Here is a 23,716-nt window from a genome sequence, read left to right as displayed (position 1 = left end):
GTTTTCCATAATTCCTATCTGACCCACTCCTGGTTTTTTCATAGATTTCATTAAGAAGTAAACTTTATTGATTATTGGCAGCCGTGAGTCTTAAAATTTTAAACATTCAATCAGAAACTTTTTTATCGTGCTTTGGATTCCTTCACCCAAAGTCCTGGGAAAATTAAGAAACCTCAAGTTTAAATGTCTTGAATGATTTTAAGCAATTCCAACCGTCTGGAATGCATTCCAATATCTTTAATCAGATTTATGTTCACCGCCTGCACTTGACTCGTTGTTTGTTCAATTCCACTCAGCTTGCTTCCAAGTTCTTTTATTTGACCCCCCATATCTTGCTTTAAAGATTGAAATTCCGTTTCTACCTTCAGATATTTAGAGTCAAAATCTGCAACTAGCTGTCCCAAGCTAGCCACCAGGTCCCACAGCTTATCCAGGGTGACCACTGTCGGTTTAGGGGGTAATTGAAACAACTCACCCCCGGCTCGAACAAGCGGCAGCCCTGTGGTCTCCGTCTTCTGAATCTCCTGGATCTTGCGCTCCTTCTCGACCGGGTCCAATGGGGATAAGGGTGGTATCATTTCTCCCATTGCCTGCATTCCCGTTGCTTCCAACGGGCTCGAGTAGAGCTGCACTGCCTGCGTGGATTCGCCTCCTTGGCGTCCCCCTCCCATCGGAGCAATGACATTACCATGCCGCGCCGCTTCCTGGAGAATTACCTAAGTCATCAGGGCCGGCGGAGGCCTGCAATCCGGGGGGCTGAGTGTGGTTTCCCCATGCAGAAGCGAAGCTCCCTCTTCAATGACTGTAGCGGGGCTTCCTCCCCCGTTTTCTCCAGCATCGGGGCTGCATATGCCGTTATCCTCATCTGGTTAGTGGGTAAAGCAGGTTCGGAAGGGTATACCCGCAATTTACCCTTTCTTTTGGCTGGCATTTGAATAAGGTAACAGAACCTCGGGAGAGCAGCTTTTCATGCAGCCTCCTACACCGCCATCTTGGTCCCATGGCCACCCACTGTAAATTTCTTCATTTGTTCTCTTACTTTAGAAAATAAATGCAGGCTTTTTCATTTTTGGTTTTTTTTTGTTTCACATTTCTTACAATTATAAAATATAATTGCAGCTAGCAAATGCTGGAATTTGTATGGAAAAGATAAATAGTAGTCTCCAGTTTTTACAATATGAAAACTGGCAGTACACTTTCATACTGTGCAGATATCCTTGGGCAGACTTTTGTTAGATAGAGGAAGAATTATTTTCTTTACAAACAATGGATTATTGCATTTCTCATAGTGACTGGTCAAGAATTTCATCAATCTAAAGGATAAAAAAGGGTCAATTTCTTCATCAGTTCTAATAGAATTTGAGATCATAAGCTTTGGGCTTAACATTGGGTGGTGTCAAAAGGTTTTAAGCTAAACTATTGTGAGGCATTTAATCAGGCCCCTTTGTAGTAAGAGATACTTTCTGTATCTATAAATGTTACTGATATTGAGAGCATCTAGAAAAATATGACTGTTTCAGTTTCACAAGTCATAGGAGAAATTAAAATTATGTATTAAACTTGTACTTTCTCAACTAGATTTTAAGTGCTGATTTGAACTTAATCATAGTATTCCAAAGAAAAGCTTTATTTTGCTCCTAACAGCATGTAAGTTTGCTTTAAGCGTAGTCTACTGCCCAACTTGGTGAAGATATTTCTTTGTTTTCATATTGAAATTACATTTATTAAGAGAATATGCTGACTTATTCCTTCTAAAGCTTGTTGCTATTCCAGGGGTGCTAATCTTGGCAAGTCTCTAAGGATTTGGCATAGGGTAAATTGAATGACCTTACTGCTTGATTTCTTGCTGTATTCTACAGTTCCCCATAAATATATAAAAATTAATCTAATTGGAAGTACAAAATTACATTTTGTGTACTGCCTTCAAATGATGTACAGCATGATTTTTTCTTTCTTGTTTTAGAAGAAAGGATAACAATTTCTACTTATATAATAGCTCTATACTTTGGTTTGTCTTATTTCTTTAAAAAAATGTATACTTTTTTAGATTGGGTATTATCCTGTGATTAAATTGTTTTGTAAATTTATGAAAAAGGAATAAAATGTTTGAACTAGAAAAATAATAACCCTGAGGTACATATTCAGAAGCATTTAGCCGGCTAACTCAGAAGTTAGCCGGCTAAATGAATATTTGGGCATATATCCAGCTATATTCTAGCTGCCTAATAAGTTAAACAGCTAGAATTTAGTAGGTTAAGTTAGAGGCGTTCCAAGGGCGTAATTGGGAATAGTTGAGTTAGTCGACTTAAGTTAACCAGCTGATTTAGCCGGCTTAGCCTGGTTGGGCCAAAGAACTGTTCTAAAGTTAGGCAGTTTATAGTTAGCTGGCTAACTTTAAGATAGCAGGCTATATTCCATAGTGCAGTTTCATATTGAATTTGCCTCCAAAATTAACCGGATAAGTTTATCCACCTAGCTGGACTGTCTGAATATGGACCTCCCTGACAATATGCTCGCATGCATCTAATGCTGTTCAGAAAAGATAGAAATTGTACATATTTAATAACAGCTCTGAATCAACAGTAAAAGCTCCATTATTTATCTATCACTTTATTATTCTGAATGCTCTGTTAACTGACATTTCACCCAGCAGCAATTTCGATAGAAGGAAGAGGGAAATGACAGGAGGGATGAAGTTGGATTGGAAAGCAGTATAGTTTTTCTCTGACCTGCTCTGTGCTCTGTCCACGCTGTCATTCCCTCTGCTCTTGTCCCCTGCAAAAGCCAGGAGAGGTAGGGAAGGGAAATGACAGAAAGGAAGAGGCTGGATTAGGGAGCAGAGTTGCTCTTTTTTCATGTACTCTGTCTACTGTAGCCTCACTTCTTCCTCTCCTGTTCCCTTCAGGCTGCTACCAGGGCAGGAGATGCTGGAGCAGGAAGCAAAGGTTTTTCAGATAACCAGAATATTTGATTAACTGCATGGACTATTCCTTATGGAAGACAGATAATAGAATTTTTACTATATATTCATGCACACTTAATGCTATCCAGAAAAAAATGAAAGGGTATAATTTAGTATTTTTGTAATTTCAGGATGTTTTGCAAAGATGGAAAAGATCCAGAGGTTCCTTGTTCAGAAGCCATCCAGCCTAGCATAACGTTTGATCCATCTATGTTCAAAGGTTATGTGCAAGCTGTAGACCATGAAGGGAAACCACTCTGCCTTCATTGCCAACAACCAACATCCCAGTTTATCAAACATAACCAGTCTGTTGCCTGGGAGATATTGTTTTGCTCTCATAAATGCCAAGAAGATTTCTTAATTCGCTCTAATCAAGGTTATATGAGAGCTAAAGTGTTTGAGACAGAGCATGGTGTTTGTCAACTGTGTGGTCTGAATGCTCAGGAGTTGTACCTCTTTGTCAGGGATGCCCCAAAGAATCAACGAAAGAGTCTTCTGCAGAATACTTGGATGTCCCAGCTTCCTCTAGATCAGGTAAAAATATTAATTGTACAAATCAAAGTTCTAGGTTTATCAGTGAAAAGTTTGAAATCTTGATAACATGTCTTATCTATAGGAGAACAGCTCAATAAATTGATTAAAACAAAAAGAAAAGCAGTTTTGCAATTGAATTTTTGTTTAGTGTTAGCAAACCAGCAATTCTTAAAAATGTGTTAAAAATTTCAAAACATTTCCCTACTATGGAAAAGCTCTTAGTCTTTGTTTGTGATAAAGCTTAACAAGCAAAGAAACAAAATAATTGATTTTTGCATGTTAGCACTTAGCAGAAGTAAATAATATTGTTACTTGGTGTTGATAGTAACAAATGCCACTGCCAGAAATCAATGTACAGTGTAAGATAGACTCACTAATAACTCTGGTACAGTAAAAAAAAAAAAAAAGTATGTGGTATATAATAGCTAGAACTGATCTACAGTCTGCTTTTTGGAGGAATATACAGTTTAAATATTAATGGGTCACCATACAATTCAGCTGGTATAAAAAGTTTCTTTTCTTGCACTTCCATGCTGTGTATCAATGAGTTTCATAGGTGTAAGCAGGGGTGGGTCTTTCATTAAGTAATGTAAGGTGGCAGCCCATAGAACAAGATCCATATGGTAGCATGGTGAGTAACACTGTGGCAGGGTTCCTCTCACCAGCAAGAAGAAGGTTTTGATGGTGTGTTGAATGACATGCTGGTGGAGTTCCTACCCTTGCTGGCAGGAAGAAGACCCATGCAGGTAAGAGGGACTAAAAAATGGTCGCTACCCCCTGGCCCAGAGACCATTCATGGGGTCTGAAGGCACAACTCAGTCTGTCCGCTATCACGTTCTCTGTTCTGGCCAAATACATGGCCCTAAGTATCATCTCATGGGACAGGCCCCAGGACACATGAAATAGATTTGCATGCACTGTGTATGCAAGTCTGTCTCATGCGTTTTCATTGTGGAAATCCTGAAAACGTGACTGGCTAGGTGTGCCCCGAGAACTGGGTTGAGAATCACTGCGGTAGAGGGGAGGGAGACAAAAGAGGAAGGAATGATTGAGAGAGAAGAAATGGGAAAAGGGAAATGAGGGAAAGAAGAGAAAAAGTCAAGAATTTGATTGAGAGGGGGTGGGAGAGGAGAGGAAAAGAGGGGAAGGGGAGGGAATTAGAGAGAGCAAGATTTTATGGGAGTGATGTGAGTGAGAGAGGATGTACCACCACTCTCCCAGGAGGCAGATGCTGGGGAAGGGTAGAAAGTAGGTGATAGGGTTTCTGGGAATGTGGCAGGGTTGCCAGTTTCATAGAAATATTATTACTGACATTTTATCTACCCAAACCTTACACCCCCCTTTCTCCAGCATTTCAAATCAAAACTTAAGAGGAGACCCACCTCTCCTCCCTCCTCAGTAAAACTCCAAGGGGGGCACCCCTTCTCCCACAGCCCCTTCTACCTGGGAGGAGGGGAGTGCCTTCTCAACCCCTGCTTCAGACAGCAGATTGCTTTGATCCACCCATGGGTGGAAGGTCTGTTAATAATAGAAAAGTACTTTATACACAAGTATACATCTCCTCAGACTAGGCTATAGACCAGGAAGCAATTTATGGTATGTAATATTCGTTTTTAAGCAAAAAAAATAATAATCAAGGGGAAGGAAAATAAAACATATAATGTTGCAGGACATGGCAAAAGGGTTTTTTTTATTAGTTTTTGTTGGAGAAAGCAGAGTTGCTTACCTGTAACAGGTGTTTGAGGACAGCAGGATGTTAGTCCTCAGACATCAGTGACATCACCAGATGGAGCCCGGCACGGAAAACTTATGTCAGAGTTTCTGGAACTTTGTCTGTGCATACTGAGCATGCCCAGCATGCCCTATATCACGCGTCCACATTGGGTCCCCAACTATGCGGGGTGGCGAAAGGGTTTTGTGAGGACTAACATCCTGCTGTCCTAAGAGAACACCTGTTACAGGTAAGCAACTCTGCTTTCTCCTAGGATAAACAGGATGGTAATCCTCACACATGGATAAATCCCTAGCTACAGGCTGCTCCCAAACACGAAAGGGAACTAACAAACACCAACCAGGTGCCAACAGGCACAACAACCACAGTGCTGTTGGTAACAGAGGAGGAGACAGCCTGAACCCAAGCAATGGGCCCTAGGCAGAGAGAGCTGGGTTCTACACCTGAAAGAGATTCCAAAGGACAGACTGGCCAAACCTACTATCACGTCAGCCATCCCTATCCAAACAGTAGTGAGATGCAAATGTGTGGAAAGAACTCCACATCGCAGCTCTGCAGATCTCCTCCACGGGAATTGCTCGCAAGTGGGCTACCAACGTTGCCATGGCTCTGACAGAATGAGCTTTGACATGACCCCCAAGATGTAGTCCCGCCTGGGCATAACAGAAGAAGATACAGTCCACTAGCCAATTGAATAGTGTCTGTTTGGCAACAGCAACACTCAGCCTATTCCTGTCAAAGGAAATAAAAAGTTGTGTGGACTGTCTATGGGCTTCTGTCCGCTCCATATAGAAGGCTAAGGCTCTCTTGCAATCCAAACTGTGCAGTGCTCATTCACCTTGATGCAAATGGGGCCTGGGAAAGAATGTTGGCAGGACGATCAACAGGTTAAAATGGAAATCTTAGGCATGAACTTTGGGTACATAAGACCACCCTGTCATGATAAAATTTGATATACGGTACATAAGTCACTAAGTCCTGGAGCTTGCTGACCCTATGTGCTGAAGTGACCGCCACCAAAAGTATGACCTTCCAGGTCAGGTACGTCAGATCACAGGAGCGCAGTGGCTCAAAGGGAGCTTTGATCAGCTGAGCTAGCATCATGTTGAGCTCCCAAGACACAGCACAAGGCCTTAGAGGAGGCTTCAATTGAAGCAGGTCCCGCATGAAACATACAACTATCAGCTGTACAGAGATGGGCATAACATCTCCACCTTGGTAGTATGCACCAGTTGCACTGAGATAGACCCTAACGGAGTTGGTCTTTAAGCCAGCCTCCGATAGGTGCAGAAGGTAGTTAAGCAAATTTTTGGGGGGCAGGAAAACTGATCTAAGGCCTTCTGCTCACACCACACAGAAAACATCCTCCACTTCAGTCTGTAGGACTTTCTAGTAGAAGGCTTTCTGGAAGCCGCCAAGACCCGAGACACATCAGTAGAAAGATTGAGCAGCTGCAGAATTAACCTCTCAACATCCAAGCTGTGAGTGTTAGGGCCTGGAGGTTGGGATGCCCCAGCCTGCCCTGATCTTGTGTGATGAGATCTGGGGAAGTCCCCAGATGGACAACTCCCAAAGGAGTGGAAACCAGATGTGTCTCGGCCAATGAGAAAAAGAAGAAATGATCCTCCTAGCTCCTCAGTCCTTGCAAAGCTTCAAGAGAGTTTTCATCACCAGAGAAATCGGAGGATACACGTACAAAAGGACCCCCCGCCCAATGGCAAGCAAAGGCGTCCGAGGCTGGAGGTGACCCTTCCTGTTGCAAGGGGATGCGAACATCCAGGTTTCCCCAGAGGTGAAAGATCTGGTTCGCTACCCCCTGGCCCAGAGACCATTCATGGGGTCTGAAGGCACAACTCAGTCTGTCCGCTATCACATTCTCTGTTCTGGCCAAATACATGGCCCTAAGTATCATCTCATGGGACAAGCCTCAGGACCAGATCTGGACCGCTTCCTGGCACAGGAGGTACAAACCTATGCCTCTCTGCTTGTTCACATACCACATCACAACTTGGTTGTCTGTTTGGATCAGGGCAATTTTGTTGGATAGCCATTCTCTGAAAGCCCACAGCGCGTACCTCATCACCTGGACCCTCAGGAAGTTGATCTGACACCGTGCTTCCTGGGTGGACCATAGGCCATGGGTGTGGAGCCTTTCTACATGAGCTCCCCACCCCAAAGTGGACACATCCGCAGTTAGGACAATTTGGGTAGGCAGAATTTGGAAAGATATTCCCCGTTCCAAATTCGAAAGAACCTGCTACCAGGACAGAAATTCCCGGAGAAACGGGGTGACTAGGATGCGAGCCAGGAGGCTCTGCATGCCCTGGTGCCACTGCAACCTCAGAATCCACTGGGCCATCTCAGGCCACGGAAGCCTGGGACGGCCACGGAAGCTCACCCTCAGTGAACGGGAGCAAAGGGCCGGAGGCTAGTACTTCCTCAGGCAGTAGAAAGACTTCCTCTGACCCTGCTTCACAGACCACCTGGCTAAGGAGGGGCAGGTCTGGAGAGCTGCTGGAGGGTCTCATGATGATCCTGTAACTAGGCCACCATGTTCCTCAACCTATCTCTGAAGAGATTCTCTCCTGTACATGGTAAGTCAGCGATTTGAGGTTCGCAGCCATGCCATTCTGCAGGCGCCAATTCCCGCTGCAGAAATTCTCGATGTGGTCTCGAAAAAATCATAAGTTTAACGAACCTCGTGTTTTCCACACTCCAGGTCCTGACGCACCAGCAATAAGAAGGCATCTTGCTGCTGTTGAGGCAGTCACTTGGCTGCCTCCTGCACCTGCTTCCAGAGGGTGTGTGAGAATTGGCTCATGTAGAGCTGATAAGTGGCGATGCAGGCAATGAGCATGGCCCCCTGGAATGCTTTCCTCCCAAGAGCATCCATCACTCTGATCCTTGCCGAAATTCACTGAAATGTTTGATATTTTCTTGTACTATTCCTCAACTTAATGTCCATTGCAACTCTGCTGATCTAACGACAACAGCTTTAAAATATCATCAAATTAGATCGCTGCTATGATAAGTAACTTTAATTACTTGCAAGGTTGTACAGAATTTGCAGGGAATTAATATTCATAATAAAAGAAAGTTTATCAGAAGGAGCCACTGGTAATACTATTAAATTTGTATGCTATGCATAATAATGTGAAAATGTATAAGCCTTAGTATTGCACCTTTTTTTTATCTAAACAAATTGTCAGCATCTATTATAAGAAAATGAATGTAAACAGTTGGTAGACTGATTCATTTTTTTGTCAAATTTGTGTTTGACTGCTCTTGAAATCTTTGTCTGGTACCTATAAAGAAATGAATGAAAGGCAACTAGTAGGCATCCTTAGAATGGTATACCTAGAAAGCTGAATTGTAGCCACCTTTCAACCCACCAAGATCTGTAATAAGAATTAATGCAAAGATTATAGCTTTCAGAGCTAAAAATCACTGGAGCTCTGGAGACCAGCAGATTTCCATGCATATCTTGAAAAATTCAGCATTCTTTTAAAAGTGTCTATATATACTTCTTCACTAAAGATATTGTTCCAAAGGACAATTAGTTTTGATCAAACAAAAGTTAGTTCTGAAATGAATAATACATTAAAAGGTTTATTTAAAATACAGTAGCTCATAGCTGACTAGCACAGAGCTGCTAAACGTTTGCTGCGCTTTTATTCAGTTTCAAGAGTAAACCAAAGCAATTTTTAAATATTTACTATTTGAGACTAATTTATTTAGATATCTGTAAAAAACTACACACAATATTTTTGCTTCATTTTGTGTTCTATTTCAATACAATGTGTTATATATATAATTTTTAAAAATTGGTCATGGGGGCTATAAAGGTACAATTTACTAGGGATGTGCTATCATTTCAAAATGACTCTAGCTCTTTCGTTTCCTGGGGTTTACATCCACCATCAGCCAATTATCTTACTTATGTTCCCCGTGTTCTCTTCTTCCTTTTGCTACCTACTCTAAATGGGTGAGGATTAAGCCTCAGAGCAGATGGGTAACCATTAAATCTCAGTGTGAATGGGCAAGAATTAAGCCCCAGTGCAGACTACCTTATTCTCATCCTCCTTACAAAGGATCACAATCTTAATCAGCCATACCAATCCAATTCTCCGGCCATCTGGTTCTTTTATTTCCAGTGGCCAACTATTAAGCTGCCCTCTCCCCCCTTGCATTCTCCAGCAGCTATACCACTGGTTCTCCAGCCTTCTGGTTCTTTTATTTCTATTGGCCATCTGGTTCTTTTATTTCTGGAAGCCATCTAGTTCTTTTTTTTTTTTTTCTGGTCACCAACTATTAATTGCCCCCATCCTCTTTACAAAGGATCACAGTCTCCACCGGCTATGCCAATCTGGTTTTCCAGCCGTTTGGTTCCTTTATTTCCAGTGGCCAACTATTAAGCCGCCCCCTCCCCCCCTTACATTCTCCAGCAGCTGTGCCATGCTGGTTCTCCAGCCTTCTGGTTCTTTTATTTCTGGTGGACGACTATTAAGTTTGCCTTCCTGTTTACAAAGGATCATGCTCCTCAGCAGTCATGCCACCCTGAATCTAGGACTATCTAATTCTTTTGAGCAGGAACAGGAAAAACCACTTCCCTGTCTGCTAGTCCCCAGCCATCATCCTCTTGCAGGAGGCATGATTCCCCAGCTGGTTTGGGGAGAAATCAAAACCTTCGCTCAAGGGATGACTTTCAATAGATCGCAGCAAGGTAGCTACTCTGCTATATTTGAAACCCTGATCCACAATCAGGTCGCCTAAGAATAATTTAGCACCAGGATTCCAAGGCGAGTGGCTCTACTCACTGGTCAGAGAACCAGCTATCCCAGGTCAACCAAGGTCCCACAGCACTGTGGTAATGTTCCATTTGGGGGATGGGGGATGAGGATCACTGAGCAAAATCATGTGGGCTGGAGCAGGATCCATGCTGTCTCCAGCCTTTTCTCATGCAACTTCAACTTTTATTAACATAAACAGCAATTCAACATAACAGTAGACTGGCCTGCCTTTGCAATGTACTCACAATACAACTTCTGAGAGAGGGTCAGGAGCTCCTGCTTCTGGAGATGTGGGGCCCTCCTAATCCCATGTGGGCTCACAATCTTATTCCCCTCCCAGCGGGAATCTTTTTCCCTGTAGTTTAAAGAGGAGAAATAGGGACACTCCATCATTTAGAGGCATTTAGTCATAGTCCCACAGATGGTAGCTTCACCCCATTGGCTTCTCAGCCAAGCACATAATCAAATGTCTGAATTGCGGTTCCTTTCCTATTGAGCAGGATTTACAGCAGTAGGGTAAAACTAACCTGTTTCACAAAAGTCTAAACCCAGCTCACATTCCCTATTAGTGGGTGAACAATCCAATTCTTGGTGAATCCTGCTTCACAAAGATAGGAAGAGCTGACATCGAAGGATCAAAAAGCGACATCATTGTGAATGCTTGGCTGCCACAAGCCAATTATCCTTATAGTAACCTTTCTGACACCTACTGCTTGAAACCCAAAAAGCCAGAAGGATCGCAAAGCCCCGCTTTCACGCTGTATATTCATACTGGAAATCAAGATTAAGCAAGCTTTTGTCCTTGTAATGCACAGGAGGTTTCTGTCCTCCCTGAGCTTGCTTTAGGACACCTGCGTTACAGTTTGATAGGTGTGTACTGCCCCAGTCAAAGTTTCCACCTGCCACTTCCCCCATAATGAGTCACAACCAGCATGCACCAGGTGCTTGGAGCCAAAATCAAGAGCCACTCTGAACTTGACTCTCCCCCGCTTCACTGAGTAAATGAAAGAACAATAAGAGTAGTGGTATTTCACCATTGACCCAAAAGCCTCTCACTTATCCTACACCTGTCATGTTTCTTCATCATGCCAGACTGTAATCAAGCTCAACAGGATCTTCTTTCCCCACTGATTCCGCCAAGCCCGTTCCCTTGACTGTAGTTTCGCTAGATAGGTAGGGAGAGTAGGTATCTTGTTTATCCATTCTCATGCATGTCACTAATTAGATAAGGCATTTGGCTACCTTAAGAGGGTCATAATTACGCCTGCCGTTTACCCACGCTTCATTGAATTTCTTCACTGACATTCAGAGCACTGGGAAGAAATCACATTGTGTCAACATCCACCAAGAGCCTTCGCAATGCTTTGTTTTAATTAGTCAGATTCCCTTGGTCTGTACTAGTTCTAAGTCAGCTGCTAGGTGCCAGCTGAGGCAGAACACCATAGTTGGAGGAATCCACAGGAAAGGCAATGGCTTGCAGCCAGAGTCATCATTACCTGGGGCAGCACCTTATCCAGCCACAGCACATGCCCATCCTTGCTTCGCACCCCAGCCCGATCAACAAAGCCCTTAGAGCCAATCCTTATCTTGAAATTCCAGATCTGATTTGCTGATTTCCCTTACCTCTATTGTTCTAACATGCCGGAGGCTGTTCATCTTATAGACCTGTGGATATGGGTACAACCCGGTGTGAGATTTAAACTTTTCCCCAGATTTTCAAGGACCAACAAGAGCTCACTGGACATCTCCAGAAACACAACCTCTCTTGGGGTGAACCCATTCCAGGGCACCCTGACTACAAAAAGAAAAAAGAGTTCTCCACGGGAATTCCAGTAGCTTCTCCAGGATCATTTGCATTACCACACTGGACACCTTGCAATGCCCTTTTCTGCCACTCTGGGTTCGGAGATATGAACCAGACTCCCTTTCAATCAGCTGAGAGCAACAGAGACCATCACCTGTCCCTTCTAAATGGCACTCGCCTATCTCTTAGTACCGACTGACCCGTATTCAAATACTGCTGACAGGGAACCCTTCTCCACTTTGGCCTTCAAAGTTCTATTTGAATATTTGCTATTACCACCAAGATCTGCACATGTGGCAGTTCCACCTGGGCCCAAATCACAGGCTTCCACGTCCACCACAACGGCCCTCCTACTCAGCAGTGCTTAGCTTCCACAACTATTATGGCCAGCGATGGGTGGATATGGTCCCAACACTCCAGAACTATCCATTTTCAGGGCTAGTTGATTCAGTAGATGAGTTGTTATACACTCTTTAGTGGATACTGACTTCCATGGCAATCGTCTTGCTGTTTATATCAACCAACATCTTTTCTGGAGTCTAATGAGCATTGGCATCAGGCCCCTTAAACCGGCAGTTGGTTCATCATGCAGCGCCAGTTCTGCTTACCAGAAGTGACCTGCTTGGCACTCAGATTTCATGCCCGGCTCCACACCAGAGAGATAATGCAACTTACCCATTTAAAGTTTGAGAATAGGTTGAGATCATTTCGGCCCCAAGACCTCTAATCATTTACTTTACCAGATAAAACTGGGGATGGCCTGAGCACCAGTGTCCTGAGGGAAAGTTCGGAGGAAACCAGCTACTAGTCTTTTGCCCCTATACGCAGGTCGGATAACCAGTTTGCACGTCAGGGCTGCTACGGACCTCCACCAGCGTTGTCTCTGGCTTTACCCTTCTCAGTTATAGTTCACCATCTTTCAGGACCTATCACACGTGCTCATACTCCATTTCCTCTACAGAGCAGGTAAGACAGGCCAGTGGCATGCCCACCGCCAAGACACAGCAGGATCCCACCTCAGCCAGCACACCCCAGCCCTCACCTTCATGCGCCATGGGTTTCAGTAGGCCTTCTGATTAGCATGCATGTTAGACTTCTTGGTCCATGTTACAAAGCGGGTCAGGTGGGTTACCATCATTACTATGGATTCTGGTGCCCAGTATGAGCCTCTCCCCCAGCAGTGCAATGTGGTTGGGGCGCATGGAGAACAGGCCACCAGTTGACAGTCGCAACAGGAGCCGGGGGCCCCATCCCCCTTCCCCCGTGCCCACCCCCTCACATGGGGGAAGGAAATGCACCCTGCAGGGGCCATGTCCATTTGGAAGGTGTTCTGTATGTGGGGATCCACTACCACATTCTGAACAACCATCCCGCTGGGTTGAATCCTCCGGCAAACTACATAGACCCCACCTGTTTACCTCTTAATGATTTCATAGCCTCTTGAACTCTCTTCAAAATTCTTTTCAAGTTTTCCTTACGATATTTCTTAACTGTTGGTCTCATGCCGCTATTTAGCCTTAGATGGATTTTACCACTCACTATGGGCTGCATTTCCAAATAACTCAACTCCACGAAGACTTGATCCCAGTGTGCCGGGGCCCCTACCAGCCTAACACCATCCATGGGTTGAGCCTCGATCAGAAGGGACTTGGGACCCTGAGCACAAGGGAGACACTCTGTTGCATCCGTCGGACTCAGACGGCTTCGTCCCACATGCCTCACCTCAATATTCGCTTTCTCCACCAGCCTCGGGAAAATGGCGACCGCCATGTCTGCTTGCCGCACTCCCCAGCATCCCCGGAACGGCTATGGCAAGGCATTCCGCTATGATTTATCTGAGGGCCTCCTAGGTGCGCGCGCGTGCGCTACCCCACATCTTTATTCCGACATTGGCGCGAACCTCGGGGGCTTCCCCCTCGAGTGATGTCACAACATCCAGGTATTTAGGCTGCCCATTTGCTGACTAACTTTGAGTTAGCAAGGATTGGATTCATCCGGTCTAAGCTGCTCTGCCGCTTCTTGCTGCTGGAAGCTCTCTCTAACCTCCGGGGTTCTACTAACATGGGTACCCGCTTCTCGGGGGCCCTATGCTTCTTTCCAGGTGCCTATCCTGTACCCAGGTACTCGCTCCTCAAGGGCCTGAGTTGTCTACCTTGGTGCCTGCTACCATTACTTCTACCTGCTGGGAACTCCACCATTACAGCTACAAGAGTGTGTGTAATCTAACATCTACCAGTCTGTATCACCTATAGCTCCTCATTGAAAATCTGCATCGGAGCTCCCTATACCACCATTGTGGGATGGGTCTCCTCAGCCGAGGACCCAAGACTGCTACTGCAGGAATCTACTCACTACTGCCACCTCTGGTGAACTCTACAAGCTGTACAATAAAAACTATCTCTGTATTTGTGCATGAGTCTAGCCTGGTACTGCAGTTCCCCGCTGGGCTCCTATCCCGTGGGCATGGCCATCACTGCAGCACCTAAGAAGCCACCAAACACCTCAAAACCATAACACACTGTATGCTGCATTTCCCACACCTGCCAGACAGGTGGGGATTCGGCACTGGGCTCTTCCCGCTTCACTCTCCGTTAATGAGTGAATCCTGGTTAGTTTCTTTTCCTCCATTTATTAATATGTTGAAATTCAGCCAGTCACCACATATGATCTGAGGGCATAAACCGAAAGAAAGCACCTCGATCTTTGCTTTCTCTTTGCCACCACCTCAAAATACCCACCACCTTCCTCACAAAGAGTGAGGCAAGTGGACAACTGAGAAGGGAGAGAGGATTTGGGGTACAGGCCCAAGAGGAGAAGTACATCCCAGTGGAACGGTGATACAGCACTTGCAAAGAGGGCACAGGGTATCCGTGCCATTGGCCGGCCCCTGTCACATGGAAGAAGTAATGGATGGCTGGCACCATCTTTAAAAGAAGGCCAGGAGACTGCGCCCTCATTCTTCAGCTCCCCCTGGAAAGGACCAAAAATTCCTGAATGGTTTGGGTTGAAAGGTTTTTCAGAGCTCTATGTTAGTGTCACGCATAGCTGCCTATCAATTATACATGACACAATACCAGAGGAATCTGTGGAAGCAAGTTCAGGGAATAGCAAACTGTCTTCCCCAACAACAACAAGAAAACCTCGCTGCCATACTCCAAAAAGACCTTGAGGTAGGGAAACACGAAGTCATAGCCGCGTACGATTCCTTTGAGACGGCGTCTCACTTATCAGCAACAGGAATCAATGCCAGAAGGTGGGCCTGGCTTAAGGCATCTGACTTGGAAACAGAAGGCCAAGACAAGCTCGCTGATCTCCTGGGTATCTATTTGGTGACAAGATACAAGATGCAGTGGCTCAACTAAAAGACCATCACGAGACCCTGCGTCAGCTTTCCACAGTCACTATGGAAGCTCCCTCCTAAGCTCGAAAGACCACAAGAAGGGATTCCAGAAGATCCTTTTATCGCTCACGCAAGTACTACCCACCTACATCTCGTGTGAGACCAGCCAAACCACCTCAGAGAGGACATCCATGGCAAGCCAAGACGTCCAGATCTCAGCCAACCCCACAAACAGGCCCAGCCTCTGGATTTTGAAATCTGTCCAGAGAACAGCAGCCATTCTATAAATCCAAGACCAGACTTGCCTGTAGGAGGTCAGCTACACCACTTCATAACCAACTGGTGCCGCATTACAACAGACCAATGGGTAATATCCATCATAACCCAGGGATACCATCTAAACTTCCTCATGGTACCCCCGGATTCAACACCCAGTCCACTGTGAATCCAAAAAGACCACACAACCCTACTAGAGTCAGAACTGTCAACCCTACTGAGCGCCAGGGCTGTGGAAGCCATTCCCCTGGCACAGCAGGGCAGAGCGTTCTACTCCCACTATTTTCTCATTCCAAAGAAATCAGGCGGCCTCCGCCCCATCTAGACCTCCACAATCTCAACAAATTTCTACAAAAAGAAAGATTCAGGATGGTATCCCTCGGCACCTTGCTTCCTCTTCTACAACAAAGAGACTGGCACTGTTCTCTAGATCTTCAAGACGCCTATGCTCATATTCCCATAACCCCACATCACCGCAAATACCTGCATTTTATAGTGGGGCATCAACATTTTCAGTACCGGGTTCTGCCTTTTGGACTTGCCTCAGCACCCCGTGTATTTACAAAGTGCCTAGCAGTGGCTGCGGGCCATCTACGCAAAATCAGAGTACACGTGTTTCCTTACCTGGACGACTGGCTAATCAAGAATCAATCCAAGCAAGGAGCTCTCAACACTCTCAAGCTCACTATCAATCTGCTCACTCGTTGCGGTTTCTCATCAATTACCAGAAATCCCACCTGAACCCATCTTACCTCCTTACTTTTATCGGAGTGGATTTGAATACCACAGTCGCAAAGGTCTTCCTGCCCAACAACCACGCAGACACACTCTCTAAACTAGCTACATCTCTGCGCACAAAGAAAACAGCCTCAGCCCATCAATTCCTAACATTGCTGGGCCACATGACTTCCACAGTCCACGTCACTCCTATGGCCAGGCTGGCAATGAGAATAACTCAATGGACTTTGAAATCTCAGTAGCTCCAAGCCACTCAACCTCTTTCATCTCAGATCCATATAACCAACAAGCTGCATCTCTCACTTCTCTGGTGGACAAACAAGGCCAACCTACTAACAGGTCTGCACTTCCAGCAACCAGTTCCCCAAGTGACATTGACCACAGACGCATCCAACTTAGGTTGAGGAACTCATGTGAACAACCTTCAAACTCAAGGAACTTGGACACAACTCGAAGCAACGTTTCAGATCAACTTCCTAGAGCTTCGTGCCATACGTTATGCTCTTTATGCGTTCAAGGATTGCTTTTCACACAAGACTGTTCTCATACAAGCAGACAACACATTTGCAATGTAGTACTTAAACAAACAAGGAGGAACAGGCTCTTATCTCCTCTGCCAAGAAGCCGCGCAGATCTGGGCCTGGGCCCTTGCACACACCCTGCATCTCCAGGCCACTTATCTGGCAGGCATTCAGAACGTAGTAGCAGATCGCCTCAGTCGACGTTTCCATCCCCACGAGTGGTCTCTGGATCCTGTGGTAACGAGCAAAATCTTCCAACACTGGGGTCAACCAACAATAGACCTCTTTGCATCCGAATTGAATCACACAGTGGACAGGTTCTGCTCCCTGCACAAGCAACAAAACAAGTTAGCCATGGACGCCTTTGCTTGCCCCTGGAACCCAGCCCTCCTATGCGCGTATCCTCCGATACCATTGATAGCCAAAACTCTCGTGAAACTACAACAGGACAAAGGGTCAATGATACTGATAGCCCCCTATTGGCCTTGACAAGTATGGTTTCCCATGCTTCTTGACCTCTGTATCCGAGAACCCATTCGCCTGGGCACATCACCCACTCTCATAACTCAGAACCAAGGCATGTTACGCCATCCGAACCTTCAGACCCTATCCCTCACAGCCTGGATGTTGAAAGCTTGATCCTGCAACCGCTCAACCTTTCAGCTGATGTCTCTCAAGTGCTTGTAGCTTCACGAAAGCCTTCCACACGAAATAGTATCGTTCTAAGTGGAATAGATTTACCACGTGGTGCACGCAAAAAGGTATTGACCCCTTTTCCTGCCCCACTCCATCTCTGTTAGATTATCTCTGGCACCTTTCAGACTCTGATCTCCAGACTTCTTCAGTATGGGTACACCTCAGTGCCATCTCAGCGTACCACAAGGGAGTAGGGGATGCCCCAATAACAGTGCAGCCCCTTGTGAGTCGATTTATGAGGGGCCTACTACAACTTAAGCCCCCTCTAAGGCCACCAGTTACCGAATGGGACCTAAATGTAGTACTTACAAGGCTCATGCGCTCCCCGTTTGAGCCTTTGCACTGCTGTGATGTTAAATTTCTTACATGGAAAGTTCTCTTCCTAGTAGCCATTACATCTGCTCGAAGGGTTAGTGAGTTACAAACACTTATTTATTTATTTATTTAAAGTTTTTTGTATACCGACATTCGTTAAGAAAACATCACATCGGTTTCCATAGAACAAAAAAGTGGCCAACAGGGCTTTACAATGAAACTGATAAAAGAACTAGTGAGGGGGGGGAGGGGAAGGGGGGTAGAAGGAAGGGGCTTTACAATGAAACTGGGAGGGGAAGGGGGGTAGCGGGGTAAGGGAAACCAAGGTTATGCTGTACAAATAGTTAAACGCAAAAACATAGTTAAATGATATTATAGATTCACTGTTGGAGTCACTATATGGAGTCACTGTTGAAAGAGAGAATAGTGAACTATCTACAGTCCGGAGAATTGATGGACCAGAGGCAGCATGGATTCACCAGGGGAAGATCCTGTCAGACAAATCTGATTGACTTTTTTGACTGGGTAACCAAGGAATTGGATCGAGGAAGAACGCCCGATGTCATCTACTTGGATTTCAGCAAAGCTTTTGATACGGTTCCGCACAGGAGACTGGTGAATAAAACGAGAAGCTTAGCAGTGAGTGCCGAGGTGGTGACCTGGATTGCAAACTAGTTGACGGACAGAAGACAATGTGTGATGGTAAATGGAACTTTCTCTGAAGAGAGAGCGGTTTTAAGTGGTGTACCGCAAGGATTGGTGTTGGGACCGGTCCTGTTCAATATCTTTGTGAGCGACATTGCGGACGGGATAGAAGGTAAGGTTTGTCTTTTTGCGGATGACACTAAGATCTGCAACAGAGTGGACACGCCGAAAGAGTGGAGAGAATGAGACGGGATTTAAGGAAACTGGAAGAGTGGTCGAAGATATGGCAGCTGAGATTCAATGCTAAGAAATGCAAAGTCATGCATAAGGGGAGTGGAAATCTGAATGAACTGTATTCGATGGGGGGGGAAAGGCTGATGTGCACGGAGCAGGAGAGAGACCTTGGGGTGATAGTGTCTAATGATATGAAGTCTGCGAAACAATGCGACAAGGCGATAGCAAAAGCCAGAAGAATGCTGGGCTGCATAGAGAGAGGAATATCGAGTAAGAAAAGGGAAGTGATTATTCCCTTGTACAGGTCCTTGGTGAGGCCTCACCTGGAGTACTGTGTTCAGTTCTGGAGACCGTATCTACAAAGAGACAAAGACAAAATGGAAGCGGTACAGAGAAGGGCGACCAGGAAGGTGGAGGGTCTTCATCGGATAACATACAAGGAGAGATTGAAGAATCTAAATATGTACTCCCTGGAGGAAAGGAGGAGCAGGGGTGATATGATTCAGACTTTCAGATACTTGAAAAACTTTAATGATCCAAAGACAACGACAAACCTTTTCCGTCAGAAAAAAATCAGCAGAACCAGAGGTCACGAGCTGAGGCTCCAGGGAGGAAGACTAAGAACCAATGTCAGGAAGTATTTCTTCACGGAACGGGTGGTGGATGCCTGGAATGCCCTTCCGGAGGAAGTGGTGAAGTCTAAAACTGTGAAGGACTTCAAAGGGGCGTGGGATAAACACTGTGGATCCATCAAGTCTAGAGGGCGTGAATAAAGAGGAGGCAGCAAAACACTGCACGGAGCGGCAGTAGCCACAGAGGCATTCACGGAGCTGGATGCCAGTGGTTGGTGTTCCACCTTCACGGAGCGGAAGGATGGAGGGGTGCCATCTCCAAAAAAAAAAAAAACAACAACAAAAAAAAACCAGGAGTGGGTAAGAGTATGGGGCAGGGGTGTGGCCTGCTTGTTACAGCGGTTGCTACCCCTAATTGAGCTGGATGTTCACTTGGATGCAGATATGGCACTGCTCTCTACATTGGTGGTGGGGTGGAGGGGAATTAGGGCTGGAGGGTACTGGAAGCCAATTAGTAACAGGTGGGAGAGAGAAAAAGGGAAATAAAAAAATGGATAAAGTGCGTAGCTTGCTGGGCAGACTGGATGGGCCGTTTGGTCTTCTTCTGCCGTCATTTCTATGTTTCTATGTTTCTATATTATGTACAAAAATATACTAGGGGGAGTGAGTTAAGAAGGGGGAAATTCACATACTCACCCTATACAAGGTTCCTACATGACCGAGTGGTCCTCCAAACTCACCCTAAATTCCTTCCCAAGGTGGTTACTGACTTTCGCTTGAATCAGTCCTATAGTCTTGCCCACATTTTTCCCAAGGCCTCACTCTCACCAGGGCGAGAGGGTTTTATACACCTTGGACTGTAAACGTGCACTTGCATTTTACCTAGACCAACCTGCAGTCCATAGGAAATCCACCCAACTCTTTGTTTCTTTCGATAAAAACAAACTGGGAGCTGCAGTGGGCAAACAAACTTTCTCCAGTTGGCTAGCAGACTGTATCAAATTCTGCTATGAAAAAGCAGGCCTTCCTCTCCAGGGACGAGTGAAGGCACACTTAGTAAAAGCTATGGCAACCTCAGTAGCACACTATCATTCAGTACCGATTGCTGAGATCTGTAAAGCTGCAACATGGAGCTCTTTTCAATTTTTGATCTCAAAGATAATTGGACAATTATCTTTGAGATCAAAAATTTACTTTATTTCTTATATAATTTGGCATTGCTTATATTTATATTTATTGCTACGTTAAATAGTTATACTGCTTATATAATATATTATATTTCTTTACTTATTACTATTTATTACCAGTTAAACTATTATTTCTTTATTTAGCTCTATGTTAAATTGTCAACCAGTTATACTGTTCCATATGTTCTACTGTTCCATGTAAAGCTCAGCTCTCTGTTGAGCAGTTCTTCGTTTTATGTAAACCGGAGTGATTTGTAGTCCCTACAAGAACTTCGGTATATAAAAATTAAAAATAAAATAAATAAAAATAAATTTTCATACATTTGCAGCACATTACTGCCTGGACAAGGAAGGACATCTTGAAGAATCCATCTTGAAGAACTTGTTTCCAGTATGACCCCAACTCCTTCCACGTCCATCTGCTGTGATTTTCAGGCTGCCTCATGTTTCCCAACAGTACACCAGTTGTGCCTATTGCACAAGTTGTTTGCTGTTGCTCCAGTACAAGAATGACTCAGCCTGTAACTTGCTAATCACCCACATGTGAGGACTACCATCCTGCTTGTCCTGGGAGAAAGAAGAGTTGCTTACCTGTAACAGGTGTTCTCCCAGGACAGCAGGATGTAGTCCTCACGAAACCCACCCGCCACTCTGTGGATTTGGGTCCGAAACCGTTTTATTATTTTATTTTTTCGCTCGTACCTTTTGCCACAAACAAGACTGAAGGGAGACCCCTGTGGCTACAGGGATTATGGCATGCTCAGTATGCCAGTCAAAAGTTCTAGAAACTTTGACAGAAAAGTTTTCTGTGATAGGGCTCCATCTGGTGACATCACCCACATGCAAGGACTACATCCTGCTGTCCTGGGAGAACACCTGTTACAAATAAGCAACTCTGCTATCCCAAAAATGTCACATCCGAATCACTGGATTCAAAGATGTCTGCAAGACAAGGCATACTGCTTTGGTGCACTGGAAGGTGCAGGAGTACAATAATGTTGCAAGGAAACCATAGCTTGCTTCATCTTGGAGGAGGCTTGCAGTTTTTTGCCTTTCACACATTATTTGCTTCTTGAAAACGTGTTGCAGCAACACAAACTAAAGCACAGATGAGCAAAATGACAACATGGAATTCTCCATTGTACACTATATGCAAGCCTACACAGAGGAAGTGAACAGTCTGTTCATCCAAAGGCCACTGTGTAAGCTGAAGGTACTGTGCCAACAAAAGACTTGGCAGCTGTGATATCCCAGCCAGGAAGACATCATGAGTGGACCCAAAGGTATAAGGAGGAATCAACATGCCTGAGTACAGGAAAAAACAGCCTGCAAGAGCACTTCCTGCATGGGTCTCAATAACCAAATCGACCAGTGGGGAAAGCATGAAAGACCAGGCTGCATTATGTATACCTATCGACTGCAAGAGAGGAAAGGGAAAAAATACACAATGCTCTTGTCTGACAAGAGCTCAGTGCACCAGGTAGAGCACCCCACCATGGCCGGCAGGGGTGCCCAAACAGTAGGGTGCCAAACTGGGATGAAATATCCCATTTGTGTCCAAAAAGAGCTTCATAAACTGGGTAGAGCACCCCTCTATGGCCAGCAGGGGTGCCTGGACAGCAGGGTTTCAAAATGGCATGAAGTGCCCCGCTTGGGTCCAGAAAGATTTCTGCGGACTGGGAAGAGTGCACCTCAATGGCTGGCACGGATGCCCAGACAGCAGGGTATCAAACTGGCATGAAGTGCCCTGCTTATGTATGGAGAAATTTCCTGGACTAGAAAGAGCGCCCCTTCATGGCCGGCAGTAGTGCATGGACATCGGGGTGTTAAACCATCATAAAATGCCCCACTTGGGTCCAACTAAATCTCTGCAGACCAAGAATAGCACCCCTCCAAGGCCAGCACAAGTGCTCAGACATCAGGGTGTCAAACCAGCATGAAGCATCCCACTTGTGTCTAGCAAGAGCACCGTGGACCAGGAAGAGCACCCCTCTATAGTTGGCAGGGATGCCTGGACAGTGGGGTGTCAAACTGGCATGAGTGCCCTGCTTAATTCTGGAGAAATTTCCTTAGATGGGGAAGAGTGCCCCTCCATGGTCAGCAGGGGTGCCTGGACAGCAAGGTGTCAAACTGGCACAAAGTGCCCCCTTATAATTATAGATATTTACCCAGTTCAGGAAGAGTGCCCCTCCATGGCTGGCAGGGTATCCAGACAGTGGGGCCATCAAACTGGCATAAAGTGCCCTGCTTACATCTGGAGAAGTTTCTGTTGTCTGGTTAAAGCGTCCTCCATGGCTGGCAGGGGTGCTCTGGCAACAGGATGTCAAACCGGTATGAATACCCCGTTTAAGACTGGAGAAATTTCCCCAAACCAGGAATAGCGCCCCTCCAAGGCTAGGAGGGGTGCCCAGACAGCAGGATGTCAAACCGGGATGAAGTGCCCTGCTTACATCTGGAGAAATTTCCATAGACCGGGAATATCACCCCTTCATGGCCAACAGGAGTGCTCAGGCAGTGGGGTATAAAACCAGCATGTGAGTCCAGTAAGAGCTCTATGGACCAGGAAGAGCATCCTTCCTACATGGCCATCAGGGATACTCAGACAGCAGGGTTTCACACTGGGATGAAGTGCCTTGCTTATGTCTGGAAAAATTTCCCTGGATCTGAAAGAGCTCCCATCCATTGCCAGCAGAGGTGCATGGACAGCAGAGTGTCAAAACAGCATGAAGTGCCACACATGGGTCCAGCAAGAGCTTCGCAAACCAGTATAAATGCCCCTCCATGGCCAGCCGGGGTGCCCAGACAGCAGGGTGTCAAACTGGCATGAAGTGCCCCACTTATATCTGGAGAAATTTCCCTGGGCAGGGAAGGAGCGGTCCTCCATGGCCAGCAATAGTGCCCGGACAGCATGGTGTCAAACTGGAATGAAGTGCTCCGTTTGTGTCTAGCAAGAGTCCCATGGACCGGGAAGAGTGCCCCTCCATGGCTGGCAAGGGTGCCCGGACATTGGAGTGTCAGTGGTTATGAAGTGACCCATTTGTGTCCAGCAAGAGTTCCATGGACCAGGAAGAGTGGCCGGCAAGGGTGCCTGGACATTGGGGATTCAAAACAGGATGAGTTATCCCTCTTGTGTCTGGAGGAATTTCCATGCACCAGTTTGAGCACCCCTTCATGGTGGGAAATGAGTGTCTACCCTGCTTGGCTCTAAACCAGTGTGAAGTGTTCTGCTTCTATACCAAAGAAGATCTGTATATCTGGAAGAGTGCCACCACATGGCTGGCAGTTGTGTCTCAACAGTTTGCACTTGGGTCCTGTAGAGACCAGCTATTGACCTGTAACCACACCTTTAAAGTATACTCCTTTGTGGATA

The 23,716-nt window shown here is 45.6% G+C and overlaps 1 protein-coding gene and 1 pseudogene across 5 annotated transcripts in view; one reads left to right on the top strand and one right to left on the bottom strand.

Moving 5' to 3' along the window:
* Positions 1-23,716, top strand: part of ZRANB3 (zinc finger RANBP2-type containing 3) — a 593,631-nt gene that overhangs the window by 531,656 nt on the left and 38,259 nt on the right. For all 5 annotated transcript variants that reach the window (XM_029605377.1, XM_029605376.1, XM_029605378.1 and 2 more), the window contains one exon: positions 3,094-3,496. In XM_029605377.1, the coding sequence (XP_029461237.1) occupies positions 3,094-3,496 (403 nt within the window). The remainder of the gene's footprint in view (positions 1-3,093; positions 3,497-23,716) is intronic.
* Positions 9,907-14,499, bottom strand: LOC115094742 (annotated as a pseudogene).

This window comes from Rhinatrema bivittatum, chromosome 6 (genome assembly GCF_901001135.1).
Source record: "Rhinatrema bivittatum chromosome 6, aRhiBiv1.1, whole genome shotgun sequence".
Taxonomy (NCBI): Eukaryota; Metazoa; Chordata; class Amphibia; order Gymnophiona; family Rhinatrematidae; genus Rhinatrema; species Rhinatrema bivittatum.
Note: the sequence above shows the minus strand (reverse complement) of the source record. Positions and strands in the feature narration are given on the sequence as shown.